The 19,035-nt window shown below is 43.3% G+C and overlaps 1 protein-coding gene and 1 pseudogene across 1 annotated transcript in view; both read right to left on the bottom strand.

Annotated features, from left to right (window-relative positions):
- The window catches only part of LOC124788470 (peroxisomal leader peptide-processing protease-like), a 1,192,842-nt gene that overhangs the window by 12,848 nt on the left and 1,160,959 nt on the right, over window positions 1–19,035 (bottom strand). Inside the window, exon 7 of the mRNA XM_047255741.1 lies at window positions 6,173–6,327. Within this exon, the coding sequence (XP_047111697.1) occupies window positions 6,173–6,327 (155 nt within the window). The remainder of the gene's footprint in view (window positions 1–6,172; window positions 6,328–19,035) is intronic.
- Window positions 7,465–7,582, bottom strand: LOC124790728 (annotated as a pseudogene).

Here is a 19,035-nt window from a genome sequence, read left to right as displayed (position 1 = left end):
GTTGTCGCTATAAACCGAATGTAATTGATTACTGTGACGAGCAGACGTGCAGGATGCCTCACAGACGTGCGAGCGAACTGTATCGTCACATCAGTGTATTTGAAAGAGGGCGCATTATTGGCATGAGATAATCTGATGCATCCATCCGAATGCTATTACAGGGCAGATCTGCTTCCTCCTCGGCTCTGGTGCAACAGTGGAACAGTGTAACACATCGTTCACTATCAGGGTTGACAGTCCATTGCCGTTATGGCATGGGTTGCGTACGCATCGTCCATTTCTCTGCCTACCTTTGACGAATGTGCAGATATATGCTAGACGGCATTGGTGTACAGAATAACGTCACTGGGCACAGAAATAGGATAAGGTAGTGTTTTGGAATGAATCCAGCTTCTGTCTGATTAAAAATGGCCACATTTCGGTTCACTGCATACAGGGGGAGCAGCATCAGAGTGACTGCATTCACACAAGACATACAGCACCAACTCAAGGCGTTATGGTGTGGGGTGCTATTGGGTAGAAACACAAATGACAGATGGTGTGGTGTGTAGCCATAACGTGTGGGTGCTCTCATTAGGGATGGCGGTTGTCGCTGAAACAAACGGTTTTCCGTTCTATCGGTTTTTTACCAGTTACTGTTAAAAGCGCTCAAAATAAGCGGTTTCTGAAATAACCGATTTTCGGATTTTTATTTGTGTTGTTACGTGTAATAAACGTAGAATTCGAACAAAGACTGAAAAATTTTGACTCTCTCTGTTTCAAGATACACGGAATAAAAATATTAAATTAAATAAGCAAATATGAGGAAACGTAGCCTCTCCAACGTTAGTTACTTTTCTCGAAAAGTGATAAGTCACCAAATACTACAAAAAATCAGCAGCATTCTTGCAACGGATTCTAATTTTTTGAAACCCTACTAAAATTATGTGGGGACAGGGAATCGTACGATTGTTCGGAGATTAAGAATAGTCAGTGCTAAAGGATGAAAATTGAGGTTAAATATCTTCAATATTTCGCGGCCCTGTCAGCAGCTGTATAAATATTAATTTTAATTTTAATAATGAACAGCCTCAGTTGCACCGTTTACCTAGAATTTACCTAGGTTTCAGTCGGGATAACCCAACCTTCTTCAGAATAACAGTATCTATTGTTTGTCCATAGTGGACGTCGTCAAGCTAAAACTACAAATCCATAAATTATCGTCAAACTGTAAAACTTATCTGGCACTGGCTCGGCCCCACTTCGCGACCGCGATGCGGCAGCACTCGTGGCTGCGATGTCCACTACGGACAAACAATAGATACTGATATTCTGAAGAAAGCTGGGTCATCCCGCCTGAAACGTAGGTAAATTTTAGGTAAACGGTGCAACTGAGGCTGTTCATTATTAAAATTAAAATTGAGGTTGTAGAACTATGTTTCTCGTGTTGATTTGTCTGTTTTGAAGGACCATATTACGTAGACACAGGCAGCAGATCAACTACTTTTTATTTTTATTGTGTACTATATATTAACTGTTGTTAAATTTTTAATTTAATACTGTTTCCATAATTTCATTCCTCTTTTATTATTTCATTGAAATGGTAGACAAATCTTTACTCATTTAAAGAAAATAACGCATTGGATTTCATTGCAACGTCACTTCCTAAAAATATTTCCAGACTGGTACCTTGCTGCAATACAACGGATGTCCGGGGGCAGGTCTTGCACTCTGCCCGTACACGCGTACCTTAAGCCACGACACACGGCAACAGGGACATTACTGTCTCAGCAACGCTCAACCAATTCTTATGCCATGTGTTTTTTGTTCGTTTCTATGTCATTCGAGATGATCACCGGATTACAAACACCTCACTGCACGACTTAACGTCTCCGTGCTGGAACACTCGTCCACCAGCTGGGGTACTCAAAGTCATGTGTCAGCTGGGTGGCTCGCTGCCTAACAAAAGACCATGAAGAGCAACGAAACTATCTGTGCAAAGTTGCTAGCGCGTTACGAGGCTGATCGTGACAACGTTTTGTCCGACGTCGTCACAGGCGAAGAGTCATGGATTCGTAGCATCGAACCGGAAACAAAACGGTTGTCCATGAAGCGTCGCCACACCATCTCTCCTCTCAGAAAAAAGTCGAAAGCCGCACCCTCAGCCTGCAAAATCATGGCGACGCTCTTCTGGAACTCTGAAGGTTTAGTCTGTTTGATGTCTTCCCTCATGGTGCAACGATCGACTCGGAAGTGTATTGTGCTACCCTCAAGAAATTGAAGAAACGACTTCAGCGTGTTCGTCGCCACAAAAAAACGCAAACGAACTCCTCCTTCTCCATGGCAACGCAAGGTGTCATATGCAAGTCTGCGCACCTGAGAGGAAATCACAAAACTTCGTTGGACTGTTCTCCTCATCCACCCTACAGCCCGGATCTCGTTCCTTCCGACTTGCATCTTTTTTTTTTTGGTCATCAGTCTACTGACTGGTTTGATGCGGCCCGCCACGAATTCCTTTCCTGTGCTAACCTCTTCATCTCAGAGTAGCACTTGCAACCTACGTCGTCAATTATTTGCTTGACGTATTCCAATGTCTGTCTTCCTCTACAGTTTTTGCCCTCTACAGCTCCCTCTAGTACCATGGAAGTCATTCCATGTCTTAGCAGATGTCCTATCATCCTGTCCCTTCTCCTTATCAGTGTTTTCCACATATTCCTTTCCTCTCCGATTCTGCGTAGAACCTCCTCATTCCTTACCTTATCAATCCACCTAATTTTCAACATTCGTCTATAGCACCACATCTCAAATGCTTCGATTCTCTTCTGTTCCGGTTTTCCCACAGTCCATGTTTCACTACCATACAATGCTGTACTCCAGACGTACATCCTCAGAAATTTCTTCCTCAAATTAAGGCCGGTATTTGATATTAGTAGACTTCTCTTGGCCAGAAATGCCTTTTTTGCCATAGCGAGTCTGCTTTTGATGTCCTTGCTCCGTCCGTCATTGGTTATTTTACTGCCTAGGTAGCAGAATTCCTTAACTTCATTGACTTCGTGACCATCAATCCTGATGTTAAGTTTCTCGCTGTTCTCATTTCTACTACTTCTCATTACCTTCGTCTTTCTCCATTTACTCTCAAACCATACTATGTACTCATTAGATTGTTCATTCCGTTCAGCATATCAGCATATTCTTCTTCACTTTCACTCAGGATAGCAATGTCATCAGCGAATCGTATCATTGATATCCTTTCACCTTGTATTTTAATTCCACTCCTGAACCTTTCTTTTATTTCCATCATTGCTTCCTCGATGTACAGATTGAAGAGTAGCGGCGAAAGGCTACAGCCTTGTCTTACACCCTTCTTAATACGAGCACTTCGTTCATGATCGTCCACTCTTATTATTCCCTCTTGGTTGTTGTACATATTGTATATGACCCGTCTCTCCCTATAGCTTACCCCTACTTTTTTCAGAATCTCGAACAGCTTGCACCATTTTATATTGTCGAACGCTTTTTCCAGGTCGACAAATCCTATGAAAGTGTCTTGATTTTTCTTTAGCCTTGCTTCCATTATTAGCCGTAACGTCAGAATTGCCTCTCTCGTCCCTTTACTTTTCCTAAAGCCAAACTGATCGTCACCTAGCGCATTCTCAATTTTCTTTTCCATGCTTCTGTATATTATTCTTGTAAGCAGCTTCGATGCATGAGCTGTTAAGCTGATTGTGCGATAATTCTCGCACGTGTCAGCTCTTGCCGTCTTCGGAATTGTGTGGATGATGCTTTTCCGAAAGTCAGATAGTTTATCGCCAGACTCATATATTCTACACATCAACGTGAATAGTCGTTTTGTTGCCACTTCCCCCAATGATTTTAGAAATTCTGATGGAATGTTATCTATTCCTTCTGCCTTATTTGACCGTAAGTCCTCCAAAGCTCTTTTAAATTCCGATTTCAATGTCACCAAAGGTTGTTTTGACTTTCCTGTATGCTGAGTCTGTCCTTCCGACAATCATTTCTTTTTCGATGTCTTCACATTTTTTCTGCAGCCATTTCGTCTTAGCTTCCCTGCACTTCCTATTTATTTCATTCCTCAGCGACTTGTATTTCTGTATTCCTGATTTTCCTGGAACATGTTTGTACTTCCTCCTTTCATCACACAACTGAAGTATTTCTTCTGTTACCCATGGTTTCTTCGCAGCTACCTTCTTTGTACCTATATTTTCCCTCCCAACTTCTGTGATGGCCCTTTTTAGAGATGTCCATTCCTCTTCAACTGTACTGCCTACTGCGCTATTCCTTATTGCTGTATCTATAGCGTTAGAGAACTTCAAACGTATCTCGTCATTCCTTAGTACTTCCGTATCCCACCTCTTTGCGTATTGATTCTTCCTGACTGATGTCTTGAACTTCAGCCTACTCTTCATCACTACTATATTGTGATCTGAGTCTATATCTGCACCTGGGTACGCCTTACAATCCAGTATCTGATTTCGGAATCTCTGTCTGACCATGATGTAATCTAATTGAAATCTTCCCGTATCTCCCGGCCTTTTCCAAGTATACCTCCTCCTCTTGTGATTCTTGAACAGGGTATTCGCTATTACTAGCTGAAACTTGTTACAGAGCTCAATTAGTCTTTCTCCTCTTTCATTCCTTGTCCCAAGCCCATATTCTCCTGTAACCTTTTCTTCTTCTCCTTCCCCTACAACTGCATTCCAGTCGCCCATGACTATTAGATTTTCGTCCCCCTTTACATACTGCATTATCCTTTCAATATCCTCATTCACTTTCTCTATCTGTTCATCTTCAGCTTGCGACGTCGGCATGTATACCTGAACTATCGTTGTCGGTGTTGGTCTGCTGTCGATTCTGATTAGAACAACCCGGTCACTGAACTGTTCACAGTAACACACCCTCTGCCCTACCTTCCTATTCATAACGAATCCTAGACTTGTTATACCATTTTCTGCTGCTGTTGATATTACCCGATACTCATCTGACCAGAAATCCTTGTCTTCCTTCCACTTCACTTCACTGACCCCTACTATATCTAGATTGAGCCTTTGCATTTCCCTTTTCAGATTTTCTAGTTTCCCTATCACGTTCAAGCTTCTGACATTCCACGCCCCGACTCGTAGAACGTTATCCTTTCGTTGATTATTCAATCTTTTTCTCATGGTAACCTCCCCCTTGGCAGTCCCCTACAGGAGATCCGAATGGGGGACTATTCCGGAATCTTTTGCCAATGGAGAGATCATCATGACACTTCTTCAATTACAGGCCACATGTCCTGTGGATACACGTTACGTGTCTTTAATGCAGTGATTTCCATTGCCTTCTGCATCCTCATGTCGTTGATAATTGCTGATTCTTCCGCCTTTAGGGGCAATTTCCCACCTCTAGGACAAGAGAGTGCCCTGAACCTCTATCCGCTCCTCCGCCCTCTTTGACAAGGCCGTTGGCAGAATAAGGCTGACTTCTTATGCCGGAAGTCTTCGGCCGCCAATGCTGATTATTTATCAAAATTTAGGCAGTGGCGGGGATCGAACCCGGGACCGAAGACGTTTTGATTACCCCTAGACCACGGGTACCTCTTTGCATCTATCTGGCCCAATGAAGGATGCACTGCGCGGGGAGCAGTACGTGGATCATGGGGGGTGGGAGGGGGGGGGGTTAAAGATGCAGCAAGACGTTTGATTCCGACATCGACCAGTAGAATGGTGGCATGTAGGCATACGGGCCTTCCCAGAAAGGTGGCGTAAGGCCGTCGCGTTGTACGGAGATTATGTTGAAAAACAGAGTTTTGTAGCGAAAAGAGTGGGAAATAATACGGTGTACTGGAATCCTGAATAAAACCAACCGGTTTTCAGAAAAAAATGAGCAGCATTACTTATTGAAACCCCCTCGTATAAACTGCATTGCGTAAGAAGACAACAGGTTTATTTTATAACAGAAATAAATCAATAAGTTGTCTTCATTATTCCGATATTACATCTCTGTTAAAGTTATCGTGATGTGTCTCTGGTAAGAATGAAAAAAGCAGAGAAAGAAAATTTTTCATTTTTAGGCTACGTATGAAAAGAATAAGAAAGTGCGGTGGGACCATGCAGTGCTAATTGCAGGGAACAAGATGCGTAAACAAGAATGTTGCACACAGACCGGAGAGAAGACTTTTGCTCGTGTGACTTACGGTGCGGGCTGACCACGAAGTGGAAGGGCAGCAGGGCGTCGGCTTCCAGGCGGATGCCGGCGAGCGCCAGCGCCACGGCGCAATGGAACGGCTGCCCTCGCCAGTACGCGGTTGGCGCCAGTACCAGGCCCAGCAGCTGGCGCCGCTCGCCTTCTCTGTAACACCGGAAATCGGCACAAGTTTTCTCTCACCTATCGTTCACGACAGAAACACTCGCGTCTGGTGACTTGCGTAGAGCAGCGAAGCTGCGCGAGTCACCAGCTGACGTGGTCACTCGGAGACAAAGGCATCCCAGACAGCGAGTAAGACAAGAAAGAATTCGGTAAGTTTAGTTCAAGAACAGGGAATTAGGAGATGAAAGAGATGAGCACTGGAAGTGTTGTAAAGCAAGAATGCTCACTGTCACCGAAGCTGTTCAACATATATGGAGAACAATTGGTAGGTAATGATATACAGGGTGCAAGCGCCATTGTAACCGGAGGAGAAAGGATAAAGATATGAAATAGGTGGATCATCAAGCAGTACTCGCGGAATCAGAAGAGGAGCTACAGCAGATGTTGAAGAGCATTGCAAGAAGGGGCAAGAAAAATGGAATGAAGATAAATATAGGAAAGACGAAAGTGATAAGAATAAACAAGGAAAGCGCGAGTCAACGTATTCTTAGACGGAAAAAGATGAAACAAGTAAAATGCTTTTTGTACCTGGGAAGTTTAAGGACATGGAACTGAAGCTGTACAGAAGACATATCTACTGGAAAGAGAGCATTTAAAAAAGTGAAACAGTTGCCAACAGCTACAAGGATTCCAGTGGAGCCGAGGAAAAGATTTTCTAAATGTTATGTCTGGAATGTAGCCTTGTACAGCAGTGAACCATAGGCAGTTAAAAAGGAAAAAGAAAGATTTTTAGAAAGTTCTAAAATGCGGTTACGGAGAACAATGTTTAAGGTGAAGCGGACTGACAGACTTAAGAATGCAGAAGAAGTGAAAAAAAAAACCAGAGGAGGAAAGAATATCACTGAAACTGATCAGGAAGAGAAAAAAATCTTGACGAAGACACACAGTGTGTAGCAACCATCTAAACTAAACTCCGCCCGAACAGGCTATGAAGGCCCAACGGTACCGACCGGCCGCCGTGTCATCCTCAGCCCACAGGCGTCATTGGATGCGGATACGGAGGGGCATGTGATCACCACACCGCTCTCCCGACCGTATGTCAGTTTACGAGACAGGAGCCGCCACTTCTCAGTCAAGTAGCTCCTCAGTTAGCCTCACAAGGGCTGAGTGCACCCCGCTTGCCAACTGCGCTCGGCAGACCGGATGGTCCCCCATCCAAGTGCTAGCCCAGCCCGACAGTGCTTAACTTCGGTGATCTGACGGGAACCAGTGTTACCACTGCGGCAAGGCCGTTGGCGTAGGAACCATCTGCGCCGGCCGCGGTGGCCGAGCGGTTCTAGTCGCTTCAGTCCGGAACCGAGCGACTGCTACGGTCGCAGGTTCGAATCATGCCTCGGGCACCCAAAGGAATGAGTGGAAGAGAACTGAAATGATGGATGACATTAATAGAGGCTAGCAAAGCTCCGCGTTGTGGCTCTGATGGGCCGATCGGGACCGACCGACCGACCGCAATGCCATTCGCTGCCAACGGCGTCATCGGATGCGGTATGGAGGTGTATGTGGCCAGCACACCACTCTCCCAGCTGTTGTCGACTTTCTTGACCTCGAACACGCTACTTCTCACTCAAGTAGTTCCTCTATTGGCCTAACAAGGCTGAGGGCACCCTATACCAATCCTCCGCCCAAGGAAACTTCCCTGGCTGTACCGGGAATGGAACCTGGGTCTTCTGCATAGCAGCCAGACACGCTGCCCACAGAGCTGGATTAGAAGAGGATGAACGTACAAATAGACGAAGGATCATGCTCAGACCAGGGCTAGACAGGTAGCCTCCGATTGAAACCTGTCGTAGACAGATACGCTAAAGACGAAATAAGAAGTTCAAGATCAACATGTCTGGCCATTGTATTGGAATTGTGAGGAGTGTGATCAATAGCTTCATATACATAAAGAAGTAATGACTGCCAAAATGCGTGCGATCTTAAAGCCTGTAGAAAAAAACCATAGAAGGCTAACGCCTACTTACATATGGAGAGACTAATTTGCCTCCTTCTGCTACCTCCTGTGAACACGATTAGAATGCGCCGACTCGATGCTGGTAAGATCTCTGACTCTGAATCTATATGGGCATCGTGGGACATTAAAATCTACAAACGCTTTTCATTCAGTTAACTTCCTAAATGAATGGAACAACTCGGTACTTGTTTCACTGAAATTCATATCTTGATTCTTTATTTCCTTTCCCACAACTGTGTGAACGAGGAATCGACACGATTTGCAAGGAGTAGACCTCGCCACTCTACACACACAGGGCACAAACAGTAACCAGAATCCCCTTTAGGTTTCCAAGAAATGCACACCAGAGTATCACTGAGAGGGCAGAAACACTGCATGATTTTAACTTTAATTTTAGAAAGAATCTTAGTTTGTCTGAGATTGTACGCAAGAAACAACCCACAATTGAAAAAAGTCTTCTGACACTCAACAGTCAGGATCAATCGGCAGTCGAATCTGGGGATACCTTATTACGTCAGCTTCACAAAGCCCCTACAAAACACTCTCAAGTGTTCGACGCTCCGAAGAGCAACACTGTAGCCACTGGTCAGCAGTGAGTGCCCATAGGGAACTATGTGGATTGGTGCCGCCGAAGCATGCATACCGTGGTTCGGCGCTAGGAGTCAAGAGTTGACTTCGTGGGCTTTCAAAAATAAAAATTAATTGTGGCCCTCAGTTACGTACCCTCTGACTCAGAGTTGAAATATTAAAAGCTTTGTCTGGTTTCGTTGTCTAGCGGCTGGGATACATGGTTGCCACATTAGAAGACAAATATTGCTGAGTCTACAGTATACAATATGAATATACATATTTGCCGCACGGGATTAGCCGAGCTGTCTAAGGCGGTGCAGTCATTGACTGTGCGGATGGTCCCGGCGGAGGTTCGAGTCCTCCCCCCGGCATGGGTGTGTGTGTTTGCCCTTATGATAATTTAGGTTAAGTAGTGCGTAAGCTTGGGGACTGATGACCTTAGCAGTTAAGTCCCCAAAGATTTCACACACATTTGAAAATACATATGAATCGAATGGTCGAAGGTTCCTAACACTCAGCAATTGCGAATTTTGAATTTAACATAGAAAATTATAAAGGAAAGATTGCAGTTAAATAAAATTGCAGGTACTGAGCAGGTATTGAGAGGAACGGGGAGGTTTTGAGAGATTGTAGGCCACTCTCACTTTTGCTTAGTATTCTTAGCCAGCCGTGGTGGCCGAGCGGTTCTAGGCGCCTCAATCCGGAACCGCGCGACTGCTACGGTCGCAGGTTCGAATCCTGCATCGGGCATGGATGTGTGTGATGTCCTTAGGTTAGTTAGATTTAAGTAGTTCTAAGTTCTAGGGGACTGATGACCTCAGATGTTAAGTCCCATACTGCTCAGAGCCATTTGAACCATTTTTGAAGATGATATTTATTACTTGGTTCCTATATTTGATACGATCTGACTTCATTCATATAATGAAATGATTGGCAGTAGTTAACGCTCTTGCTTGTGTACTCTAGTGGAGGAATAGCAGTACGTTTTACCTGCATTCAAAGGAAGAGGGTGCTGAGTTAATTGACTGGAGTAAAAGTGTACGGCGACTAAGGGTCGGGGAGAGCGTTTTTTTATGCAGAACCTGGGTGAAAACGTTTGCAGACTGCCAAGTCCCTTGGTCTCACTGTGCAGACACATTTGGTGGCACCGGTCCAGGTGAGGATTCGCTGCAGCTATGAGCAGAGCATTAATGACAGGATATAAAGCAGAAGATGGGCCTTTGTTAGGTAGGAAGCCGATGAGACGGCTGTGAGTTTCTGCTAATTTCCGTGGGACAGCCCAGGCGTCCAGTCTCTGCTACAAAACATATTTGTCAAGGCATGAGGCTTTTAGGAGGGCTGTCGTTCCATCCAGGTTATGCATTTAGCAAAGACATGGCAGAAACGCGTGGGAAAGAGGCCATGAAGCTTAACCTTTTTTCCTTTTCTCCTCATTAATTTTTAAAATCGCTGGTTGGTCAAATGTGCGTATGCAGAGCAAGGGGCGGTCTCCCAGCTTCGAATGCCATGCTCCAGCTCGTGATTGGCTTGTGCTAAAGTGGAAGTAGTCTAAGCATGTAAATGTGCTATGCTACTGAGCTGGCGAGGAAAGCTGAGAGGAAGAGAAGAACACACTCCTGTACTGGTGCTTCGCTAGTAAAGAATGGCAGATCTTTACCTAATCGGTGAGACTTGTGTCCTTTGCTATTGTGCCACTTAGAGCCTGTGCCAGTCACCATCTGAACCGTCAGAGGTACTGCTTCTTGCATCATGCACACGACAAGTGATGCGCGGGTGTACTAACTTGTTTCGGCCGTCCAAACATTTGAAATATTCCGTGACACATAGTCGTATCACGGAATCAAATTGGTTTGACAGACCAGAAAACGGGTCCACCTGCACACTGGAGTCTACCGGGGTTTCAGAGGCTCATAGGAAAGTACCTGCGTTCCGAATCAGCCGACCGCGAGATCGCGTGTTTGCATACTTCCGGGCGCGCGCTTTTAATAACAGATTGTCGCTGTCTGTGACTTCCGTTGGCGACCGCGTCATGCTATCCAGCGTTCACCTGCAGAAGGGTAAAGCTGGTTGTAGGTTGTGTTTCAAAAATGAGCAGCATAAAGACAGAAGTGATGACACTTTCTGCAGGACCTGACCATAATTTTGCAGGGCAATGCTCAAGACGTACAGTGCAAGTTGTTACTGATTTGTTTGACTGATGGGGCTGCTAAGTGGTATACCACCTACTGCACTCCCCTGAATTAAGCCCTCAATAAAGTCAGTAAAATTTTGAAACACGTATCTGTAAATAAATAGTTGCCACTATTAAAGTTCCAGTCCTCGTATTTCGTAACTGCGAAGCATTGCCGGATTCGTAATATCTAACATAAATTTAAGTGTCAGGAGATATTTCCTCAAGACATTTGTGTGGACTGTAGCCTCATATAGTAGTGAAACATGGACTGTGAACAGTTGAGAAGGAGAGAATAGAATCCTTCGAAATGTTGGGTTACAGGAGAATGTTGAAGTGCAGATGGGTAGATCGAATAAGAAAGGAGGAGATCACTATCATCATCATCATCATCATCATCATCATCATCACCATCATCATCAACTTGAACAGTTTCCAGCCTAGGTTGAGTCTGTTTGGAACACAAGCCTCCACATTTAGTCCTGTTTTCCCACCATATCTACCTGTGCTTGCTGTGGTCCAGTCCTCGCATAATTTTTCAACACAGTCCTCCACACCTTTCACCTTGGTCTTTCTCTTGGTCCTTTCCTTTACATCTCCATTTCCACTGTCTTTAAGAGCCCATACCATCGTAGCTTTGATGTTTCTCTCCTGCTCAGCAAGGGTTTCTCTTTCAGTATGCTTCTTACCTTTTCATTCTCCATGTTCTCTCTCCTTGTTACTCCTATCCTACTCGTGAGGATCTTCATTTCACATGCCTGCAATCTGCTTAAACCTCTTCTCTTCATTACCCATGTTTCAGATTCATAAGTCAGTATTTGGATGTAGTGACATCAGTGTATTACTTCTTTGCCTTTCTGTGGGATGTCTTTCTTCCAAACCAGTCTCCTCACATGTCGCAGGAATGCTTCTGCCCATCTGCCATGTTCAGTTATCACTCCTTATCATTTCTTCCCTTTTCCTCTAACACACTTCCCAAGGGCTTGGTGCTTTCCACCTTTTTGAGTTGTTCACCTCTAGTCCTAATTGCGCTAGTTGGTCTAATTTTCTTTATAGTTGTAACCAGTATCTCACATTTGTTGACATTAAATTTCATTCCATTCTGCCTCACAGTTTCTTCCGAAGCATCGAGCTATCCTTGAATCTCCTCCTCCCTGTTTCCCCAGATCATCGAGTCATCTGCGAACACAATTGCTTCCATCTTGTCTTCTTCAATTTTTTCTCCCACCTTAGTCATTATCTAATCCAAGACCACAACAAAGAGGAGAGATGACAATGCAAGACTTCCACACTACGTACATATCCTCCACTTTGCTAGCTGTCTCTTTTTCCACTCCCTTCTATTCTAGTGCTTCCCAGACTTTTCTGGTGGGGATGCTGTCAAATGCCTTTTCTACAGGGTGTTAACGTAAGAGCGTGCAAAAATATAACAGGACATAGAGAATGCTCCATTGAACAATTTGAGGTAGGAAAGCTGGGGTCGGAGAAGCCAGACAATAGATGCTGGGTAGGAATTCGCGTCTGTTAAAAATGCTTGCGTTATGCAATTTAAAGTTGATATTTGCTAACTGATACTGTCTAAAATCGAGGTATATCACTCTCTGTATGCCTAATCAGGAATGACTGTTAGTTTCCGTCAGTCACGAAATCTTTGCTTAGTCTGCATGAGCTGGGTTTGAATCCATATGCGGAACAAGACGGTTCGTCGTGTCATTTGAAGTTCATACATATTCTCAACTAGCTGCTCGTGAATAACTTAAATTTTTAATGTAATTTTGTGTTAAATAATAAGTACGGTATGTTACTTTGAAGAGGAAATCATGAATACGACGAACTTAGTACGTGCATTACCAATCTGACGTAATAATGAGAGTGGTAACATTTCAGGTATGTCATTTATTGTAATAAATGTGAGCTTACAAGCCTTAAGGACAGTCTTATCTGTGATAAGGTGTTCCCTGATATTTGTTGTATCGTAGTATTACTTAACATCTTGAGTTATTGCGATACAGAGCAGTGTTTTCTAGTGGTGACTTGTTGGAACCATTTTCAATAGTCAAACGACTGTACCAAGGAGCGATTAGGGGACCTGCTAGACAGCTGCGTTATGCCGGTTGCATGCGAATCAGGCGAAATGCAATTCAGGTCGTTCGGATACTTTTGAGCACGACTGTACATCTCGAGGTGAAAACGTACGAAAATGCACAACTGCACTTTTGCGAACTTCTGTTTTATTTTCGCATCAATACTGTTGTGAACCCACCATCTGGTATCAATGCATTACATTATCATCCATTATATATAATCATTTTTATAGTACACTTGATATTATAGATAAGTAGGACACAAGACAGGACATAGATAATGTCCGTTTGACGTCAACAGTGTGTAACATTTTACTTTTTTTGAATAGGACAATGTTCCTCTCCAATAATTTTTAGATTAGTTACAATAAGCTTACGCTGCAAGAGAATTCGCTTGTATTTTTCAATATGTGGTCTGTTGTCGGTTTGAAGGCCTTCCATTACATCGGCAACGTAGTGCAACTCCACCGAGGCCTGTCTGGAGTAGGGTGGAGATAGCAAAGTGAAAGTTGCGAGCTGTCGAAGACGATCTTCGTATTCCTAATACGATTAGGACATCGTATACTCTTGACGACGTTTAGCACCTGTGCGGTCAGTCACCCAATTTCAGAATTCATGTTGAGTAATCCTGCTAAATTCCCATAATAGTGTCTTTTTATATTGATCAGTAATATGGATAGTCGTCACGTTCATGTGCCGTCTACAACGCAAATTTAATGTTACTATCCTAGGAACTAACCTGCAATACGTTTTGTATTTCATAATCGGAACTATCTGCATTAACCGTCATCAGAGCAATGTCAGGGAATAGAATGCAGCAGTGCCTTGGTACCTACTTGGGGACCTGCTTGAGTCGTGTTCTAAGGAAAGGGTAGTTGCTGGTTCACATTATATTACACTAGCGAGAAGTACCGACTTTTCCTTTTCTCTTCAAACATCCAGAACTAAATTCAGTAACTAAATGCTAAGAATATATTTGCATTGTGCCAACTCAACGATCAACAGATATGGATATAGATACAGATATAGATATAGATATAGATTTATATATTTAAAGCCATTCTCGTTCTGCGTTGGAATAAACATCATTCATTATTTGCTTGTTCTTGTTACATTCATGCAGAGACATGCATTTGGAATCAGTTCATCGTTACGGGGTCAAACAAGAGGGTAACATTACTGAAACAATGATCAGGCTACTTAGTATATAATAGAGCATACAGATTTCAAGGAGGAAACGTATGAAGACGCAGACTTCCTCGTTATCAATATGTGCGGCATATCTCTCGTGTTAACGAAAGTAATATCCCGCTTTACCTCTTCTTACGTCTCAAATGAAACGAATGCCTTGAGGAATCGAATATTTGTTGACTGCGTCTCTTCTTGCTTCCATCATTACCAACATATTTCTTCATTCTCGTGGTAATCATGACATTCTGTGTGTATGCTGCAAAAGATTGCACGTGGACAAATTCGACATCGAGGTGCAAAGCGTTTGATATCTTACATTATATTCAATTCGAATAAGCTTCCGATGTATTTTTACTTCGTTTGTATTTTTAGATGATTGTGAACGTTACTGAAAATTATCTCACACGCTTTATGTTGAATGAGAAACATTGAATGACCCGTTCTGCTTTCCCTACTTTGAAATGATATAATGTCCGCGTCAACAGCTTTCTTCCACGCCGGAAGCTGAAACTTGTATCATTCTGGATTAATGATAATTGAATGTCTCAAATGTATACATAGCCCATAAGGCGACGTCAGAAACCATCAGGTGAGAACGCCGCATAAAAACCAAACGTGCGCGCGCGTCTCCACTCTGAAGAACCGTATCGGACAATCACAAGCATTTCGCTGAAGAGCTGCCTCGTAAGAGAGCCGAGAAATGGCAGCGTCGTAGCAAGTATTTGTCAACACTCTGAAAGTGCATTTACTTCCGGGTGTAGGCCGGCATTACCTCGCTAATTTCACTTGATATTCGTTTTCCACATCGGAAGACCCGTACGATATAATCCACTGTATAATCCACTTAGAAAGTATATTTAATTTCTGGACTCCAAGAACGGCGTTCTTCACATAAGTAACACCTGTTTGTGTGTTTTAAGGTTGCGTTTTGAGGCTCAGGCAACATCACAGCGGCTATAGTCCGTCTGTTGTCGCCAGTATGTCGTTAGCTCAGAGGTTATTCGTCGTATTGTGGCTTTTCTAACGCGGGACATTCTGAATCGGAATACTCCCCTGTCATTATTAGTTCCGGGACGTGACTATTTTCCTCGGACAAAGACCAATGCTGTGAACTGGATTCGCGGACATGCCATTCACTACCTATTTGGGCAAACTGTAGACTCTGTACTCGATTTTTGGACATACCTCAACGACCGTCATTATGTCGTTGTCCGTCACCCAAAATACAGACAATTTTTCTCGAACTTCCTTGGGAGTGCTTTCCACGACCCGCCTCGCAGCTGGAATGTGTTAAGCCAAGAGTGAAGAAGGTTTCCTGTTTGAACCAATGAACATTTCTGAACTATTGAACGGAACACATCAATTTCGAGAAGACGTGACTCAACATATTACCAGCGGGGCGCAGAAGGCGTCTGATCAATTACACAACAAAAATAAACAAAAAAAATGAAAATAAAAATAAAATACAGAAAAAGGAAGATTTTGTTTTGTTTTTAAGGATAGCTCTAACCTTGAATTCCCATATTTCCCCTGCTATATAGGCAGCTCTCTGGGGTAGATTTAGTCGGGAGCCAACGCCTGAAGTGGACCAGATTTTTTTTTTTTTGTTGTAGGATGAAAAGTGGCGGTGGCACTTAGTTTCCTTTTTTAGTGCCATTTTCCTAAGGGGCTTTAAAATAAGAGAGAAAAAAGGGGTAATCGTAAAAAAAAGTAAAAGCAAACAAGCAAAATTGAAAAAAAAAAAAACAGGTTCCCTTGTGCGTTGCGGTTCTCGTACTGTATGACATAGCAGTTCCAATCTCGATGGAAGCCGCTGACTACAACCTTTTATTTTCCATTTTAATTAATGGAGTTGCAAACTGCTAGTAAAATTTCCTTATACGAAATCTGAAGAATGGCTTTAAACATCAATCTTCGTCCGATTTCGACTTAGTAAATTAAGTTCATATCATGGATGTCTGCTTTGCAAATGCCAAGGTGCTTCACTGTAACATAGATACTGAAAAGATTCAAACCGACTGTCAACGATATAAATTAGAGCTTTGTTCGTCATATAGGTCTAACATGTCAGGAGGTTGTTTATGAAGTGCACATGTTGATTAATATAGTTCCCTTCTTCTAAATTTTTGCAATAGCATTTAACTGTAGACGTTTTCTAACACCGGCGTTAGCAATTCCTTTCCGTTCACTGAAACCTCCAAAACGACAAATTTTTCTGGTTTAAATCTGATGAAATTAACTTTCACTTCCGATCAACATTACATACTTCATGAACCCATACATGGAACTCCAAATGTGCAGTGTTCCTGCACTGCTACAGAGCATGCATTGCAAGGTATTCACACAGTTTATCGCATAGACTTACCATAAGGAATGAAACAAGAACTGTAATACACTTTACACCACAGACGCTCACTCTGGCTTGACGAAAACATCCGAACATTGACCAAAAGTTGCACAAATAATTGAGTTTGAAAGGAAAAGAAACGAGGTATGAAGCATTTATAAATTCATCGAATGTAGCGAGGTGGTTTAATTTCGTCCCAGTCTATAAAATTAATTTCGAGCCATACTCAGCTCTTGCCGATTAATGTAATATAATACCCGCCTACTAATCAGGGCGTCTGTCTCCGTTGCTTTTGAGCGTGAATGGAAATTGTAGAAATTTTCTGTGGAGCAACTTTTAATAATGAAGCGTTTTAAATCATCAAAAGCGATGAGCGGTAGCAGGCGCTTTCGATAAACAACGGGGGAGTGCAGCGCCGCTGCTGTCGCCACGGCCGCTGCCAGTAGCCAGCCAGTGGATCCCGGAGCTTTGCCGCATACGGCGTCCAGAGGAGGACAGTCTGCAATAAATATGGCGCAAAATTGTTACTGGATGAAATTTTGATATCGGTGTGTCAGAAAGCGAAATAGATTGAATCTGCGCTATCATTACATTCACGTCTTCAGCATTCAGACAGAAGAGGCTATAAAAATATTTTATGCCAGCTGCTCTCGATCCACTGACATTATGAACAGAAACAACGCACGCTACCGCTAGACCACAGGCGTAATGAGCCTAGGGTTTCTCTATCGTGGGACAAGTTTTCGTCCAGGAAGTGCGCAGTCTACAGTGTTGCCAGATTGTGCAGATAACCAGACTTAGAGAATTAGCGAGTTGGCCAGTTTTTTTGTCCCATGTCGCGATCGGCGCGGACTTAGCCTCTGGAGCGGCCGGCCGCCGGTCGAGTTTTATGTCAAAGAGTGTACATTCTTTATTTCCTGCAAGGAAACAACGAAAACGAGGCGAAGTGCCAGGAAGTCATGATGCAGGTTCTGTTTACTTTACTTCTCCATAAGGTGGCTTTTTTGTATCGTATTTACTTTGTCCCATGACAGAACGTGCTATGAATCAACGACAGACCCATTCATTACTCAGTGCTATTCAGACGTACAGTACAATGCGATGGAGCAGTACCGGAGCAGTTTCGCAGAACTCACAGACATTGTGAGGTAACAGGCGAATTGTGGCGCCCTGAAAATATTCGAAGTTCGGAGTTGATGGGGCCGCTCGGCGGGCGCGGGCTGCTCTGCAGGCCGGCCACGTGGTGGCAGACGTTGGCCAAAGCAAAAGGGGTCCAGCCCAATTGCGTGGCTGGGAAATCCATGTTGACGCTGTGACGAAGACGGTGCTTTGTGTCGATGAAGGAGATGTCTATGCGGGGAGTGCCAAAGATGGCGGACTTTGTGAAACCATAATAGCAGACATTTCACAGTACGTATAGAAAGTAATAGTAGCCAGATGAATCATGATACTTCAAATGGTTCAAATGGCTCTGAGCACTATGAGACTTAACTTCTGTGGTCATCAGTCCCCTAGAACTTAGAACTACTTAAACCTAACTAACCTAAGGACATCACACATATCCATGCCCGAAGCAGGATTCGAACCTGCGACAGTAGCGGTCACGCGGTTCTAGACTGAAGCGCCTTTAACCGCACGGCCACACCGGCCGGCCATGATACTTCAAAAAGAAACATGTACATTACCATTAATTGTACGACGATTCTGATGGTGTAATCAGATTATTAATATCTTTATTAGTTTAAAGTTCATTATCTGATGGTAAATTATACAAGCAACCCCCTGAAATCTATTTCCAAAATCTAAACGATTCTGTCGATCGACGTGTCTGTAGAAAGCTATTAGTGTAAACCTAAATTGGTACGAATTACAGGCATGTAACTTGAATAGTATATGAGTTATTGGGGGTCAAAGTGGCTGATTACTACAAATCGCGACAGGCCATAAGTATTCCACAGTGATACGAAAAAACTGTAGTCGCATGCTTATAAATATATTTATTCGTCTATATCTGATATATAAATGAAGAAATTGGTTAAATATTTAATGTGTTTTAGAAAGCACAGAGACATTAGGCTACTGGCCTACCTTTTGTTCTATTCCTTTGATATGTACTTATTTAATTTGTTTATGTAGCTAATAATGTGTGTTAGAGCGTGTTTATGGTCCAGCCAAAGGAATATTTATTTATTTTAAAGTTATTTAAATATAAATCCAGTATTTCGAATGTGTTTCAAAATGTTTGAGAGGGTGCATTGTTCTGGAGACATGACGGGAGCACTATCGCCAATCACAGCGCTCATTACTAAGGGAGGCGACTACCGAAGTGAATGGAGGAGGGTTCTGAGCACTGCGGCGCGAGGAACAGTCGCAC

This window comes from Schistocerca piceifrons, chromosome 3 (genome assembly GCF_021461385.2).
Source record: "Schistocerca piceifrons isolate TAMUIC-IGC-003096 chromosome 3, iqSchPice1.1, whole genome shotgun sequence".
NCBI classification, from domain to species: domain Eukaryota; kingdom Metazoa; phylum Arthropoda; class Insecta; order Orthoptera; family Acrididae; genus Schistocerca; species Schistocerca piceifrons.
Note: the sequence above shows the minus strand (reverse complement) of the source record. Positions and strands in the feature narration are given on the sequence as shown.